This window comes from Ambystoma mexicanum, chromosome 2q, assembly GCF_040938575.1.
Source record: "Ambystoma mexicanum isolate Mex_15411 chromosome 2q, UKY_AmexF1_1, whole genome shotgun sequence".
In the NCBI taxonomy this organism is placed as follows: domain Eukaryota; kingdom Metazoa; phylum Chordata; class Amphibia; order Caudata; family Ambystomatidae; genus Ambystoma; species Ambystoma mexicanum.
Window position 1 is genome coordinate 1000914802 of NC_090924.1, and position 18534 is coordinate 1000933335.

The window sequence follows — 18534 nt, forward strand, 5'->3', positions numbered from 1 at the left end:
ATTGCTGTGGCTTTTTGTAAATACATGGTGATAATAGTGGAGCAGGAGAATTTCCCAAATTCCACTTGTACTATTAGGGCCTGTGAGGAGGCCGTTCGATTGTTGGCTTGGAGATCACTTAGGTAAGGTTGATCTACAGCATTGTTGTTAACATTCATTCCTCGATATTTGTATTGGTCTATTACTTCTAGGCTACTTCCGTCCAACGAGCATTTGTAATTACAGGCCTTTCTTGTATGCTTCGAGTAGCAGCATAGAACTTTTGTCTTTTCGACATTTACTTCAAGAAAATTTGCTACAGCATATCTCTCAAGTGCAGTCAGAAGTTTTTGTAGACCAATAGGTGTCTTTGATATAAGAACCAGGTAATCTGCATACAGAAGGCAACCAATTGGTGAGTCACCAAGTCGTGGAGAATCAGATAAGATTGTCAAAAACATATTCCCCATATCGGCTATGAAAAAGTTAAAATATTGTTGAGGCCAGAACGCAACCCACTTTTAGCCCATGACAGGTGAAAATTGGAGCTGAAAGTTTCCCTTCCTTTGTTATTCTGACATGGATAGAAGTGTCTGTGTGCAATTGAGCAATTAGAGTTAACAAAGTCGGTGGACAAGTAGGATGTGATAGTTTAAGAAGCATTAAGGCTCTATTTACTGAATCAAAAGCAGATTTGACATCTACATAAGCCATGTAGATAGATTGTTGGGTATTCAGAATCTGCTGCTGTATCGCTGTTAGAGTCAATAAGTTGATGGACCTTCCAATTCCGGGGATAAAACCTGTTTGATGTGGATTGAATAACATGTTCTGGTTAATCAACTTACTAAGATCTCTCAGAATTAGTCTAAAAAAGAGTTTGCCAAGGAACATCAAGCAATGCGATGGGTCTATAGCTCGTAGGAAGCTGACGATTTCCTTTCTTGAAAATGGGCACTATGACTGACTTATGCCAAGATGCTGGAATTTGTTGGGATTCTATCACTTCCTGAAATATCAATAATAGAATTGGGCCCATTGCTTGAGATTGGCCTTAATAACTTGTTTTGTGAGGATATCCGGGCCCGGGGCTCTAGAAAGACTTAGTTTGGATATGTAATAGGTTATGTCATCTAAGTCAAAATTCATACAAAGTTTACGTTGTGAAGAGACACTCATTTTTTATACTTCTGAGCTTTACTAGAGTAGAGTTCGGTGAAGTGATCAACCCAAGTTTGTTCAGATACTGCGTTAGTTTGCAGCGACAATTGGGAAGTTAGTGAAACCCTATTGAGCAGTTGCCATATATCCCCTGAATTTTTAGAGCAAAGTGCTCGGAACATAGCTTCTCCATCGTGTTGATAAAGGTGTGATTTTCTAGAGCTTATCCAATTTTTGTGTTTTTACTTCAGATTTCTGATTTGCGTTTCTGGATCCAGAGGTTTGGATATCCTGATATATCTGATTGCTCGGCAAAGAAGTGTTTTTTGCAGTTTAAGTTCCGGGTCATATTGATGTTTATGTTTGAAAATTGGTTTTCTAGATGTTGTTTGGACCTCAGTAAAAAGCTGTAAAGCTGATACGTAAAGGCTGTCTGTTGGAATTTCAGGAATTTTGTTCAGTATTAGATCTTACACAATGATAGAGTCCATAAAGATGTTTCAGAGTCCGATACAGAAGATTACAACCAGTAGTTACAGTTAATCGATTGACTGCATGTATATCAGTTTTCCCAAGTCTATTCACAATCCACTTCCATGAGAGCGTGAGATGATCATGATGCTAATAGTCTGTTTTTGAATGCAGAAATGATCAATGAGTAGGAACATGTTACAGTCAGTAAATATATAATCAATGATAGCCTGCTGATGTTGACAATGCCATGTGGGTTGGGCTGGAGTGTCGCCATGAAACGCACCATTAAGCATTAGCAATTGCCTGTTGGCCATAAGATTACACCACCTGTGAGTTAAATGCATATGCTGTTGATCTTTGGTCGGTAAGCAATGAAGAGTTAAATTGCCTACAATAAATGTTGTTATAATGGTTAAATCAGCGGTGATTAGATCAAGCACTCAATGCTTGAGAACTCATATGTCCTCAAAAAAGGTGTCATCATTAACGGCATGGTGGTTCCAATAGATACTGACTAATGCTATAGATTTAGAATGAATGGAGATTTTGACCAGCTGGATGAAATTATTAGGTGTGGCCCATCTCATTAAGCTGATCCCCAAAGATGTTTTGATCGCTACAAGTAAACCCGGCATCAGTCTTCCTTTAGCTTGAGTTAAAGCTGGTATCATCAGAATGGTATAGTCATTCCACAGAGGAGGAGCCACCAACCAAGGTTCCTGCAAAGCTATGATGTCAAAATTCTCAGATCATTGGATTTGTTATTAATTAGATGGCTGTGATAACGGGTGTTCCAAGAAATTAATATGAATGTCTGTGTTTGTTCCTTTGTTAATGGCTATGAATCACTTGTTTTTCATGACCGATTGTTTTGTCGGTCATAATTAGGATTGAGTCCAACTTGTTTGTATGTGGAGGTTGTAAAACACGATTGACTAGATCCTTGAACTATGTCTCTTCCTTGTAAAGAGTTAACAGATTCTTGAGTCTTCTTCAAGGTGGTATTATATTTCTCGTACGATTCATAGGACAAAGTGAAGCCTAGATCAAATATCAGTTGTCTGACTTGCCATATCAAATTAAGGATTGCACCTGATCAAATCCACAATCTTGCACTAGTTAGATTTGACTCATCAAGAAATTCCACTTGATCTATATCAAGCGATAATAGATCTTCCAAGCTCAGTACATCAGAAAGATGTTGAGTTCCGAGGTTCGATTAAGATCATATTTATCTTTGGAGTCCGCTCTACATTGCATTATCAAGGTGTGAAAATGTGGAGCATTTTTTGATCCAATATCAGATTTCATGATCTTAGACATGGGTTTCTGCGGCAAGTTAGTCTTGTTTGTAGATGTAGATGATAGAGGACGTTCATGCTCAAGGGAGTGATGAATAGCTCCAAGTTGGGAATCAGAAGATTTGGTGGCAAATACAGGACATGATAAGTATTGGTAAATTGATTTTTCTATTTCATTTAGTCTTAGCTCAAGAGTGGAGGGTTCCTTTCTATCATTGGAGCATTTCACATCTAAGGGTCTGAAACCGTCATTTCCATGGAGAGGAGGTTTGATTGGATTTGAAGGCTGAGTTTTCTGAGCCTCAATTTCTAGAAGTTCTTGTACCATTCCTGAATCAGGATTCCGATTTCTAGTTCTTTTAGACATTTCATTTTGTCTCACCGTCTTTGTGTATTTTTTGGTAACGGCAGCACTCACATCTATAGCTTGATTCCTTGGTTTGGTTCCATTTTTCAGGAATTGTTTTAAAGCCGCCTGGTTTGCCACAGTAACAGATTTGATATTGTTACTTTTCATCGCCTGAGGCAAATGCTGGGAGCAGGAGCTCCGGTGTGCTGCAGGAGCAGCATCGCGCACCTTCCCCGCACCAGCTGCACGAGGTAAGCCTGCTGGCTACTTCCCCAACCGCAGCGTGATTGCTTCGTGACCGCACCGAATTTGGATTACTCTTAGCGCCTTCAGCGCGGTAATCACCCTCACCACTAGTCTTTGCAGGCTAGTGTACATGCCGCCCATACAACTTTAAGCATAAGCAAATGTGCCCGAAAGCACAACACCACCATCAGCTTACACGCGGCCTGACCCGCTCCAAGATGGCGGCTCCCTGTTTCGGATCGGCAGCCACAGCCTGAAGCTGCACTGCCCACCGTCGCCCCATTGGCTGAGGCCCCCTTCTTGGCCACCAACCCGCGACCGGAGGCGTGAGCCGGCCCACCTCCAGGAAGGCCCTCAACAGCAAGGCCAGTGCCTGTCCTGGCCTTCCTAGCCTTCCGCCAGAACCCCTACCCAAGTAAGTCCCCACTCCCAGCCAGCAGAACCCCTCCACCGGAGCGGGTAGGAGCCCATACCCCTCCTGCCACCATTGCAGTTCCACCACCTTCTCTGCCCCACTAATCCGCTCGCGCCGACACGAAAGAAAAAAAAAAAAAAGGAAAAAAAAAAAACAAAATGTCGGGCGCGATGCAGGGTGAAAGCGAGGCTTGGCATCGTTTTAGTTGCTAAGCAACGCGCACAAACCTACAGGAACAGCCGGTGGCCACCTTTAAGGCCAAGCTACCCTGTTAGCCCCTGTTCGCCGCTGGCAGGCGCAAGGCGCTCGCCCCCCTCGAACCCTGCCACAGAACTTGCCTCCCACCAACATTACCTTTAATCCAGGTCTTATCAAGTGCCGAGTACCAGCTCTCATGCTCCCTCTGAAACTTACTTACAACCTCCTGATTATGCCGGCACCTACTCAGGGTAAGAAACTCAATACAAGTATACTTCCCCAACTATTTTTTTCAACCGTATTGCACCGTCAATGTATGACTGTGTGACCTGAGCATACTCACCATTTCCAAACTGTATTGTGCTGTATGGTCGCTTTCAGACCACTTTTAAACTGTGTTGTGCCGTATGGTCGCTCTATGGTCGCTTTCAGATCACCTCTTAAATTGTGTTGTACCTTATGGTCGCTTTCAGACCACTTTAAATTGCGCTGTGCCTTATGGTCGCTTTCAGACCACCTTTTATATTGTGTTATGCCTTATGGTCGCTTTCAGACCACCTTTAAATTGTGCTGTGCCTTATGGTCGCTTTCAGACCACTTTTAAATTGTGTTGTGCCTTATGGTCGCTTTCAGACCACCTTTTTATATGGTGTTGTGCCTTATGGTCGCTTTCAGACCACCTTTAAATTGTGCTGTGCCTTATGGTCGCTTTCAGACCACTTTTAAATTGTGTTGTGCCTTATGGTCGCTTTCAGACCACCTTTTATATTGTGTTATGCCTTATGGTCGCTTTCAGACCACCTTTTAAATTGTATTGTGTCTTATGGTCGCTTTCAGACCACTTTTAAATTGTATTGTGCCCTATGGTCGCTTTATGGTCGCTTTCAGACCACCTTTTTATATTGTGTTGTGCCTTATGGTCGCCTTCAGACCACTCTTAAATTGCGTTGTGCCTTATGGTCGCTTTCAGACTACTCGAAACTATGTGTGCCCCATGCCCATGTCAATTTCCATGTGCCATGCCCCACTATATTGGCATTTTTAGCCACGTTTAGGACTTCCCAAGCCTGAACCCTTGCTGTAGCATATCCGCCTTACAGATACTAACAGGATCTACCAACTAGACTGATAGTACACTCGCACTTCCAATCTCACCTAATACAAGCATTACCTCTTCGCTCCCACATTATGCACACCACTACCGGCGTCTCACTCCCAAGTGGGACCATAGCCTGAACTCTCCTAACCCTCACCTACAGAAACTGTACTCAACCTGATAGTTGCATCTAGCCTGCCTAGTCCTAGCCACTTAAACGGCCATCGAAACTACTCCTACCGGATTACTATCCAGTCACTTAGCATGTACTCCCTAGGTTTTGCCTACAGGTCACCTTGGCTACCATTGTATATCGCCCTCCTCCTCACATTAGGAATACAACCACCTAAAATAAGCACCAAAGTTAACACTCTGAGTCTTCGCACTTATTCCATCCATCGCGCCTGCCATATCATGCTCAACATACAACAACCTAATACTGAACTTAAAATGACTCATCATCCAGATAGCACCACTCTACAAAGGCCTTGTAACACTGCAGACAGAAATCTTAGACTACGTGCTCGTTTGTCCAAACTGCATGAGCTACCAGCCAAGAAGGTTGAACTATCAAAATCCCGCAATAAATTACAATTACCCCTGAAGGGTATTGCGGAACCCACTAGGAAACAGCCCAAGCCTAACAGACCTAAAATATATAACTCCAAACAGACAACCAAAGGTAGTCACAACATCTCCAGCCCTAACTTAACCGACCACAAACCACATCTCAAAGGCGCACTTATAAATGCCAGGTCGCTAGTCGCACACGCTACAGAGATCTCAGATATCATTGTCACAGACAACTTAGACTTCTTGGCCATCTCAGAATCTTGGCTACATGATGCGGCTGGCCCAGCCTTATCACTAGCAGTCCCAGACAACTATACAATCCTACGCGCGGACAGACTTACCTCCAGAGGTGGAGGTCTAGCAATTATAGCTAAAACTAGCCTGGACATGAGGATCATCACTGCTACCAATATGCAATCCTGTGAATCCCTCACGGTCAAAATAGCCACCGGCAACTCCCAAACCCTAAACATCATCCTCATCTACAGACCACCAGGTCCTATCGGAACCTTCTCTGAGGACATCTCGACATCCCTGTCCAACAACCTAAAAAATACATCCCAAACAATAGTGCTAGGAGATTTTAATCTAGGGTACAATGACATTAAGGACACCCAATCGTCAGCGATTGCTCTGACCTTGAAAGAGCTGGGATTCTCCCAAAAAGTTAAACTACCCACCCACAACAAAGGTCGCATCCTTGACTGGATAGCGGAACATAATTGCGATGTAAATATTACAGATTCTGTACCGCAGATCTGGACTGACCACCACCTGCTATTATTCTCAGTGACAACCTATCAGGTCACTGCCCCGCCCTCACTTGCCCCACCTATGCCAACGAGGAATAAAAAACTAATGACAGCAGAAAATCTGATGCCCGTTATACTACCTAAATTAAACGCACTATCCGACTGCATGGACCCTAATCTGCTAGTCGAACATTATAATGCAGCCATGTCCTCAGCCTTGGATCACATAGCCCCGCTCAAACTAAGAAACAGCAAACCTAAAAAACACCTCAATTCTTGGTTCACGCCCCACCTAAAAAATCTTAGGCTGGCTAAAAGAAAACTTGCAACCATTTGGACACTTTCCCCATCAGTCAAAAATAAACTCAACCTCTCCAAAGCCTCCTCCCAATACAAGAAAGAAATACTATTAGCCAAACAAGAAACCTACAATACTAGAATATCCAACTCAAAATCTAGTGTCAAAGAACTGTTCAGCATTCTGAAAGAATTAGAGACACCCGTTGTACCCCAAGAAAATTGCACCAAGGATAAACAATGGTGCTCTAGCATACAACTTGCCTTAATAAACAAAGTAGCAAACCTACAAACCAAAATTGCCATCAAGAAGGCATCACTAACACCACACATCCTTCAGAGTTCAGCGCCACCGCCCCAGCCCAAGTTGGGAGCCCGATTCTGCTTCTCTAAGGTATCGACCATAGAGGTAGAAAAGGTCATCCTGGGACTTAAACCGTCCAACTGCAAAGGCGACCAATGCCCAGCACAACTCATCAAGGATGCTGCGAGAGAACTGTCGCCATTTATAACCAAACTAATCAACTCCTCCTTTACCTCAGGCTCAGTACCGATCAACCTAAAAGAGTCCTGGGTACTGCCACTACTAAAGAAGCAAACCCTTGACCCTGCCATTCCGACTAACTTCAGGCCCATCACGACGGTGCCCTTTCTTCTAAAAATCTTAGATAAAGTGGCTTACTCGCAAATTCAAAGCTTCCCAGAGACTAACCATTTACTTGGAACCCGTCAATCAGGCTTCCGGCCGCAACATGGGACCGAGACAGCGCTAATAGACCTTAAGGCCTAAATATACGATTGCAGAGACAATGGCCAAGCGGCCCTACTTCTCCTCCTGGACCTATCAGCGGCATTCGACCTAGTGGACCACAAAGTCCTCTGTAATCACCTCGACTCGGCAGCCCACTTCTCAAAAGAGGCCATAATTTGGATCAAGTCATTCCTGAGCAATCGGACCATGAGAGTCTTCGCGCCATCAGCCTCAGCAGATCCAGTCCCCATAACCTGCGGTGTTCCACAAGGGTCCTGTGTATCACCTACCCTCTATAATGTCTTTACGAAGCCTCTCTTTGATGAATTGGATCATCTGGGTATCGCCTACACTAACTACGCAGACGATACCCAGATCCTCCTCCCGCTATCAGGAGACTACGCCAAGGACCTGGCCCTAGTGAACAGAATTTATAGCATCGTTCAGGCATGGATGGCCACACACGGCCTATGCCTGAATGATGATAAAACTGAGCTTATCATCCTGGGCACCACTACCTATATATCCAAACTCAGCCATGATTATGACAACTTCATTATCGATGGGAACAACATAAAAGTAGCCCATGAAGTAAAAACCTTAGGATTTTACCTAGACGCCACCATGAACTTTACCAAACAAGTTAACTCTCTAGCTTCTGCCACAGCATATACATGCAAACTTATCAGAGCGAGCAAACAATTCCTCTCCACAGACAGTTGCATTACACTTGCCAGAGCCTTGATACTATCCAAATTAGACTATTGTAATGGACTTTACATTGGAGCTAATAAACAGACCATCCACAAAATTCAAGTGCTCCAGAACAATGCTTTGAGAGCAGCACTCAAGATAAACAGAAACGAACATATATCCTCCACAAGAAGAGAACACAAATGGCTCACCACCATAGACAAAATTCATCTCAAAATCGCTTCCCTCACCCACAAATGTATCAACAACAAAGCTCCACCTTACCTCATGGATAGATTACGTAAAAGAACCTCCTCCAGACCTACCAGAATAGCCAACGCAAACTGCCTTCAAGTCCCGCGTTTCAAACTTGCCACTATAGGAGGTAACAGCTTCCCGGTTAAGGCGGCGCAGCTATGGAACTCCCTCCCCCATGACGTCAGAGAACCTCAGCCTTTTGCTAAATTCAGACAAAACCTCACCAGGTGGCTGAGAGCCAATGACAACTAACTAGTCCACTTGTCACATTGTACAATACTGTATATAACTATATATATTACGTGAACAGGAGCATGCTCCTCGCACCCCTGTCCTGGATCTCTCCCTGTTCATATTTCCTTGCTATAATTCTGCTTATGTCTCCCTGTTCACATTCAATTGCTGTAATATTGCCTATGCCTACACTTCCTGCCTTTTTTTCTGTACTTGCAATGGCTGAGCATATCTGTAACCAAGCTCAGCGCATCTTTGTACCCCCATTTCTATGTACCTGTAACTAAGTTGAGCATATCCTTGTCCGCTTGCGCCCTGATACTCCAGGGTATGGCGCGCTATACAAATTAATAAACTAAACTAAACTAAACTAAACTAAAGGTGTAGTTTTACTGCTAGAAATTCTGTTCAACTTGGAGAATATCGTAAAATCATCCCTTGCCTCTATTAGCGCTAAGCCTTTCTTTTGTGTCTATTTCTTGGACTTTACTCAGTCAGCGTTGTCAGAAGACACTTTAAGAAGTTCAGGAGAATTATGTTGGCTATCGCTAATGTGTGCACATATTATCTCTCGGGGTGCTATGTCAGAATCAAGTTTAGGACAAGGAGTTTGCATGAGTGAAGGAATATGCAAAACGCGTTTAGCAATATTTGTTTGTATCTGAATATTTTTTGAGATTGGCATGCACAGTTTCTCGAGGAGCAAATCGGAAATGCTTGTTGGGATTCCAATTGTGTCTCTCTACAAGGTTTGGAAGTTAGTATACATTGTTCTAAAGTGAGGTTTGCATTACGTTGCTGTTTAAGTATGTTGTTTAAAAGTTCGGTTTGTGTATTTAACCTAATATCAATGGTTTCGTACAATTTTGTTACGGATGAGAGAGCCACGTTCATTGCTGTTGAGGTCGGGTGTAGTAATGGAACCAGCAGAGAACTAGAGGAAGAAGACGGTACGTGTGGTTGATTTGAGATGAGTTCTCTTGCAGGATAAGTTTGGGAGAAAGATATCGACAGAGCCGATGAATTGTGTGCAGTGTTTGCAAACATTATCATAGATTGTGATAAGCTAGAGCGATGCGATGTGTGTAAATCGCCATACTGGTGTATATCAGGAGGCAAAAGGGTACCAGATGAAGACGGGAGTGTATTTGTACCGGTGTCAATGTGCCCAGTTACCAGTGAGCTAACTTTGTTTTTTGAAGGTGAATCAATAATTATCAAGTCATCAGTGACTGCAGGGGATGAAGTCATAACAAGTGGTTTAGCAGAAGCAGTAGACATAGGTGTAATACCTAGCTGACCATCAGAAATACTATGGCAGTACTTCACGGGAGACTGTTGTAGAGCACTCACCGTCACATGGACAGTTTCCATGGTTTTATCACTGAGATTCGTCCGCGATGACAAGAAAGGATTTAGATTAGAATTGCCCATATGCGTTGTAGGTGATCCATCAGAAGCCGCATTACTAAGATGCGGTATGTTTGAGTCAACCAAATAGAAGGAACGTATATCCACCCAGGTAGTGTACGCCCCACTTTTAGTTAAGGGCACACAGTCTTTGTTATTGCATGTTGGCTGATTCACTTTAAGAGGAGTGTGTTTTAACTGCTCTACGAGCTTCAGTTTGTCCATTTCTAACGGCATATCTGTCTTCAGTGTGTATGAAATAGACCTACAACTCTTCCTCATGTAACCAAAGGCTGTGATAAATTCAAGTGTCAGAATTACAATCACAGCTTGCGTGAGAAAAGATAAAACAAGTAGCAAATTCACAATGCTACAAGTTTCCCTTTGGAAATAATTGTCATCTAAAAATAATAACAAACATTAACTCACAATGAACTGATGGGTGAGACAGTGTGGTGCTCCTCGCCCACCTCAGCCCAAAACAGCCACAAACGGCCCTTTCCAACGGGGCTTCACAACAGTGCGCACAATAGTACATACACCAAAGATATTATGGTGTTCTGGGTAAGAAGCGAGGGGCTTGTCCACTTGGATCAAGTCATTCTTGAGTGAGAGAATGATGAGTCTTCTCCCCCTCAGCAGCGGCAGATCCCACCCCTATCTCATGTGGTGTTCCCCAGGGCTCTTGTGTCTCCTCAACTCTATACAATATCTTCACCAAGCCCATGTTTGATGATCTGGACCATCTTGGTATCACCTACACTAATTATGCAGATGATACACAGATCCTCCTCCCGCTTTCTGGGGATCATGCAAAAGACACAGAATTGGTGAACAAGGTATACCTTATCATCCAGGCATGGATGGCCACTCACGGCCTTTGTCTAAACGATGATAAGACAGAGTTGATTATCCTGGGTACCCAAGCCAATATCAAAAAACTAGGTCAGGAATTCTCCTCATTCAACATAGATGGGAACATCATCCAAGTATCCAAGGATGTAAAAACCCTGGGATTCTATCTTGATTCTACCTTATCACTTGATAAACAGCTAAAATCCCTTGCCTCCTCCACGGCCTACACGTGCAAACTGATAAGAGCCGGTAAACCATTCCTTTCCAATAAGAGTTGCCTAATCCTGGCCAGAGCCTTAATTATCTCCAGAATTGACTATTGTAATGCTCTTTACTCTGGAGCTAATAAAAAAATAACCCAAAGACTACAAACATTACAAAATAATGCCCTGAGAGCAGCACTAGGCATTAATAAAAGATCCCATATCTCCTCCGCCAGACGCCACCACAACTGGTTGACCACGGAGAGCAAAATAAAACTCAAGATGCTATCCCTGACCCACAAAGCCCTTAATAACTCTGCCCCTAGTTACCTGACTGACAAATTCCACAGGAGAACATCTCTTAGACCAACCAGAGCTGTCAATTCTAATTGCTTGACAATACCGAACTTTAGACTCACTACTATTGGAGGAAATAGCTTCCCGGTAAAGGCTGCTAAAACTTGGAACTCACTACCACAAGACCTCAGAGCGGACCTGCCCTACCTTTGTTTCAGGAAAAAAGTCATTCAATTCCTTACCTCGACTGGCCTCAGTTGACCGGTGTTACCTACCTCCTACTGATATTAATCACTAGACCTTCACTCTATACAACTGTAATTCTGATTGACCTACTTGAACCTGTATATTCTGTAATTATTTGTGTGACCTTATTGTATTTTCTAATGTACATTTTGCTATGATGTAACCTTGTAAGTTTCGCATTTTCTTGCCATTGCACCCTGCTACCCCTGGGTCCGGCGCGCACTAAAAATGAATAAAACAAACAAACAAACAAACAATGAGGAAAAGAAGTCCAGGAATCACAGACCCAAACAGCCCTTTCCAACAGGGCTTCACAACCGCGTAGGGCTGCCGCCAGACTCATAACATTTTACCGGCGCCTGACTTCCCGGTGCCACCTGGTCAGTACAGGTCTGATGGCCCGAAGAAGTCAGGCGCCGGTAAAATGTTAGTCCCCATTCCCATAGAGTCCAATAGGACTCTATGGGAGTGGGCACTCTGAAGCGCCAGCACCGTTGCTAACGGTGCCGGCGCTTCTGTGAAGAGTCTGCCTACCATGGCCGCTGCACCCGGCTTAAATTGTTGACTCTTAAAATGGCCTTTCTCATTGCTATAATTTCAGCTCTCTGTCTGGGGGAAATAGGGGTGCCTCTATTTGTCTAAATTCTATGCCTGAATGTGGTTCTCCCTGCTTTCTTCCAGAATCCCAAGACTGCCCAAGAGGAGGCTTGGCATACCATTCATGTATGGAGGGTGGTACTGAAGTGAGTTTTGGGACTCCCGGGTCTGGCAGGAAAGCCTTGCTTGTTACTATCAGCAGATGAATTCAAACAGTAGTTCAGATGGCGTATGGATCATCTGGACTTCCCGTTCCTTCACAGGTGCAGGGATACTCCACCAGGGCTGTGGCTGCTTCCTGGGCTGATACTGCCGTTATTACCATGCAAGAGATTTGCAGAGCAGCCACCCGGGCAGACCCTAATACGCTCATGAAACACTACATATTCAATGTGGCTAACCCTCAGGATGGTTCCTTTGGGGTAGGGGTTCTCACGCCTGGCATGGGGTTGCTGCAATTGTTATGTTATACATTTGGTGGAGGGATGCAGCAATGATCATGCTCTATGGGTGTTTTGTATCTGGGGGTCCCTTTCACTCTGTATACTTGGGTATACTTCATGAGGTAGGAAATGGTACGAGGAAGAGGGACATGTAGGTAATGCATTCATTACTTAGCGGTAATCTTCATTACTCCTAGTCCTACTCTTCCTCGTCACACTACGGACTTCCCTCTCCACCCTCCCAGGGTGTGGGAGATCGTATGGTGTGGCTTGGTAAAACCAACAATAGATTGTGGATCGGGAGGAAGGTGAATAAACCTCAAGATTACTAGTAAGTAATCAAGTCATTATGGCACATGTATGCAGACTATTTTCTTAAATACATGTTTTCGTTTTTTGGAATACAGCAGACTGCGGCGGTTGAACACATGTTTTTTCTCAGACCATATTGACATATAAATGTTGAATGTGAATCACCTCAAAACCAAGGTATTTAAGAGGGATCATATTCACTTCGAGGCATAAACACCCTGTCGGAGATCGAAATTAAGATTGGATAAGCAGGAGCACAAAACTGCTCCTGGGTATCCAGAAGTAAACAGAGACCAGGACCTACCACTGGGGAACGAGGAGCTAGTACATCACATTTTGCAAATCTTACTTGCACATAAGATTTAAACTGGTCCTTTTATCCATTATTTATGACCCCCAATGCTTTAAATCTCTTACCGACATGTCCTAATATTTATGTATATATTGTCACAAATGCAGAGAGTTGCATTTAAATTGGTGTGCTTGTTCGGCATCGGTTGGCCTGGGGAGCCACAAGTAGCTCCTGGTAGCTGTTGGTGTCAAGTTAACTAGACTCTTCTTGGCTACAAGGTAAAGAGCTCCCAGCTCCCCTCAATTCCGAATCCTGGCTGTGCACTTATTCCATCCCGCTGGTCAGTGAACATTCAGTCCATCCAACACCCATTGTTTGTCCCTTTTCATTCTCTATAAACAAGTAGTCTAGTCTCTATGTCACGTATTTCGACTGTTTAACTGCATGTTACCCAGATTACTAAATTTGAATAAGAAAAAGAATCTGCTTATGCGGCAACATTCTTAGTAACAATTGCTTAAATCGCCAGGGATGTACCGCAGGGGCCTGTGCTAAGAGCTACCCACATTCTTTGTCATTGTAAGGTACCTACATAGCTTTAATCTGTCGCCACACATATGGTGATTCAGACTGAAATGCTAGGCAAAGCCAGCAAAGTTGGAGTAAAGCAAATCTTTGATATCGAATGGTTGAATGTTGCTCTTTCGAGCTTGTGAGTCAAGTGAAGCCACATCCTAATGCCAGGAGGATACATTACAGTTTGCAGATGCACCTCAGTAGTAACATGAGCAACAAACTAACCAAAGGCAAAAGGAATTTAAATATACAAATTCCAGAACAGTTATTTCTGCCCCCCAGAAAGAACCCTTCGGGCAAACATTATCTTGTACAGTGGCACTAGAGGCCTTTTTTTGACAAAGCCAAAGCCACCATGGGTGTGTTCTTACAGCCGTAGAACTCACATTATTGGTGAAAGCCATCATTAGCATTTCCTTAATGTTGCAGTGCTGCAATTTTGAGGCAAAGTCAATGCAAGTGTCTTCTTACAGTGGCAGTATTGGCCTTTTTGGGCAACCATCAACACAAATGTGTACTTACAGTGGCAATACTCACATTAGTGGACCAAACATTCATGAGTATGTTTTGTTCCATTATTTGAATTATTGGACAACAGTAACTCCAGTGTGTTCTTGCAGTGGCAGTTTTGGCACAATTGGGTAATGCCAGAACGCCTGTGTTCTTACAGTGGCAATGGCAATACTGCCATATATTGACGCAGCCAGATTTAAAATTACTGGGCAAAGCCAACATGGGTGTGTTCTTACAGTAGCAATGCTGGGCACAGACATCCTGAACATGTGTTGGAAAAGGCACATCGATACTGTGGTGAGCTGGCATCTATATCTTTTTTTCATATGTTATTTACAGAACCAATTGTGCATTGTACGGCTTTTTACCAATTTTTTCACATAAAAGTGTAGTACAAAATTCATAATTTAAAAGAAATTGTCATGGGGAGAACAACCCAAACCATAATTTGTTGGTTTGTTCTCCTCACTAGGCTTGGTCACTCACACTCATTACTGGAAAATATATTCACGCTCCTCCATTAAAAACATTCAACAGCCACCACAGGTAGTGGAGATTTCTGTATGTTATCACGACATTACTGAGAAATGAGACTAATTCAAGTACTATGATACAACCTGTGCTGCAAATAGAAGATCAGCCAATATTATGCACAGAATTGTAACTGTATATTAAATGAAAAGAAAGCTGATTAACCCGGTGTCCTTTATATGTTTTAGGTTTGGTGATCCTTCCATGTGGTGATGGATGGAAACTGAAGAACAGCATCCGTATTCCCGATTTTTAAAACCATATTGTAAACAGATTTCCACGCTCATCCAAAAAGAGCCAGAGCATGCAGGCATTACATTGAATTCTGTAGAGTTTGTCCCTCCATTAAAATGTACATAAATTAATTTAAATAAATGACTTGAGCATTGAAAATTGTTACAGAGTAACAGGGGTTAGCTGTTATTGGTACATTATGCTTGAGCTTTGAGTTTTGAGCCCGCCTCCCGTGCTGTCCAGCTGCCCGGCTGCAGGATGTACACCGACCGTTCCAAGACAACGACGATCCGACGATCCTTGTAAATTGTTCATTACTTGGGCAGTTTACTTGACACCAACCACCATTTCCAGCAATTATAGTTCCCCTTCGTTGGTGTTCTTTATACAATGCATCATTCACGAAAATTAACACATTTTAAAATATTTGTCACTATTCGGTTTCAAACTACATTTTGCCCACACATAGAGAACTCGGATCTGGGAAATGTTAGCCACAAGCGATTTCCTGTCGATGTCTCCTTCTTCCCTGTTCATTAGATGGAAGTCAACAAATGTACATGTTGGCAGAGAACATATTTGCTTTTGAACAGTTCTTTGTAGAAGTGCTTTTGTGTTCCTACATGTCATGCTACAGTCCCTGCTTTAGTGCCATCTGTTTGCCTGTTGTGTCTTTCACATTCAGTGAGGGAAGCACGGAAACCTGATGAACAAGGTGAAGAAACTTCTACAAGGTGGAAACAGGGAGAGCTACAGTATATATTCAGCACCTGTTTAAAAGACCAAAAAGCTAAGGTTTATAAATGCTGATTAATAATGTAGTGATAGAAGTTAAGAAAACATGTTCCAATAAGAGCTGCAATGTCTGGTGAGGAATCCCCATACCCAACCATTTGTGGCTTTTGGTACCAGGCAGTGCTTTTTGATCTTGACACAGTGTAGCAGTGCAATGTAACTCACAGGAACTGGTAGTACTTGTCTTTCTCCTAAACTCTTCCTGATAAGGTATACTTTTTAAAATTTAGTAGTGTGCTAAATCATATGTTGTACTGTCTGCAGTATCTTTGACAAGACCTTAATGTGTGTGTGTGTGGAACAATTTCCTCTGTGTAGTTTTACACCGGTTGCAAGGTGCCCCATTTCAACAATTATCAGCTGCTTCAAATATTCAAATATGACACTAGTGGCCCCACATTTAGACCCTTGTGTTGGAGGAGTGACTGCACTGTTAGACTTGGCAAGTAAACGTAAGTCTCCTGTCAACATCTATACTTCAAGATCTAAAAAAGGAATTCTCATTTATTGGTAATGCTGATTTTAAATACAATGGCACCACACTTTTTGTTTACTAACTCGAGATTTCTCGTTTCACTTGTGTACCGGAGAACATGGAAATATGTTTTTGCACAACTTCACACATTTTAAATATACCAAAGGATCACAAAATGTTGGATGCAAAAAGAAGCTTATGAACAAGGGCTCGTGGAAAAAACCCTATTCTGCCCAGGAGGGCTCAATGGTTAACAAAATACAAGTGACCGGGTCAGTGTGACAAGCATACCCCCTTACTGTTCATTCACAATTCACAGGGAGATTCAAGTACCACCTTATTTTTTATAATTTGTAGCATCTACTTGCTTGGTAGTTTAGGTATAGTGCTGAACATCATTGGTTACTTGGTAAAGTAATATAGTAATAATATAAAACAGGGGCAAGTTATGTTTCTTGCACATAGGTCTATACAGTTAACATTGTACAGTTTCTACTGTCGATACATGAAGAGAGCGACAGGGGTCATATCACATGAACAAATGGAACAAGTATACAAAATGTATATCGGTACGAGACAGTGAAAAACATGTGTGACACTGTGGTTAGAAAATATTTGTCAAGTGTCATGTTAACTGTATAGACGTATGTGCAAGAAACTTAACTTGCCCATGTTTTAGTGTGCAAATGTATATTGCTTTACCATGTAACCAATGATGTTCAGCACTATACCTAAACTACCAAGCAAGTAGATGCTACAAATTATAAAAATAAGTATTGTAAAAACGTATGTGTGGTACTTGAATCTCCGTGTCAATTGTGAATGAACAGTAAGGGGATATGCTTGTCGCACTGACCCGTTCACTTGTATTTTGTTAACCAGTAAAAAGAAGCTGACATCTTGGACTCGTTGAGTACAAATTGTAAAATGAATAAGTCGACACTGCAGAAGAGCCACAACAACTGCTATGTAATGGTTTGGGCGCACATGTATCCCATCACAAAGGTTCTGCAACTGGGATGTTAATCTGGTTTCGCAAAATGCTTGTTTTATAAAAACCTTGATGTAAATATCATTGCCCCAGTTTTAGGAGTTTTTTCTTAATCAGCCCTTGTTGGCATATCACCATTCCTTCCAATGTACTTAGAGTCCTGTTGTGTTCTTCTGTGTGTCCCACCCATGCTTGCCAATCCTGTCTTAAAGCAGAGAATTAAAGAAAGATATGGGGGAGTAGGAGGGTGAAGTCATTTTTAGATCCCACTGTTTGCAGGGCGGAGTCTGATGGGTCAGTGGCTTTTCGAATAGGACAGTCCTACAGTCTGAGTGGCTTTAGGACATTTTAGCTGGTCCTCATTTCTTCTCCCCACACCTCTCTTAAGGTTGTCTTCTAATTGTCATGACTGTTTCTTAATTGACCATCTTCACTTAGAGGTGTCCCACATTGAAAGTCAAAATGTCCTGCTGGGAAGTTACCGTGTTCGCTATTAGTCACATTTGCAGTCCACTCAGATGGTAATCAATACGGTTAACCTTTGTCAGTGAGTTGAAATCTTTGAATCGGGTGGTACAGGTTGGGGAGAACGCCAATCAAAAAAGCACAGCATTCTGTACAATGTACCACTAATGTTTTTCTGTGTTTTAATCTACTCAATAAAAAAATGAACGAAAAAGTGCGTTGATGCTGACTTTCTATGACTCTTCTAACATGAATACATGGGTGGTTTAAGTATTTGTAATAATGATTTTTCTCTGCAAAAACGTTATTGACTCAATGTTTGAGCTTTACAGTTATATTGTCTTTCAAGAAGGTCTGCTTCCTGGTGAACAACCACTCACCCGCTTATGTTTTCACTGGAGGTTTGTGGATTGGAGTTTTAAACAGTGATTCGCTATGAAAATATTAACAACGAGCAACCACTATGTCTTCTTTTTTTTCATCTCTGTTGTGATTTCTGATTAGCTTTCTTCTCACGAATTC

General features: G+C 42.5%; 1 protein-coding gene across 2 annotated transcripts in view; it reads left to right on the forward strand.

Moving 5' to 3' along the window:
- NPY (neuropeptide Y) overlaps positions 1–18226 on the forward strand; it is a 217981-nt gene extending 199755 nt beyond the window's left edge. For both annotated transcript variants that reach the window (XM_069648318.1, XM_069648319.1), the window contains one exon: positions 15241–18226. Coding sequence is in view for 1 of the 2 variants with exons in the window: in XM_069648319.1 (XP_069504420.1) it covers positions 15241–15265 (25 nt within the window). In the remaining variant the exon portion in view is untranslated. The remainder of the gene's footprint in view (positions 1–15240) is intronic.
- The last annotated feature ends 308 nt before the right edge of the window (positions 18227–18534 follow it).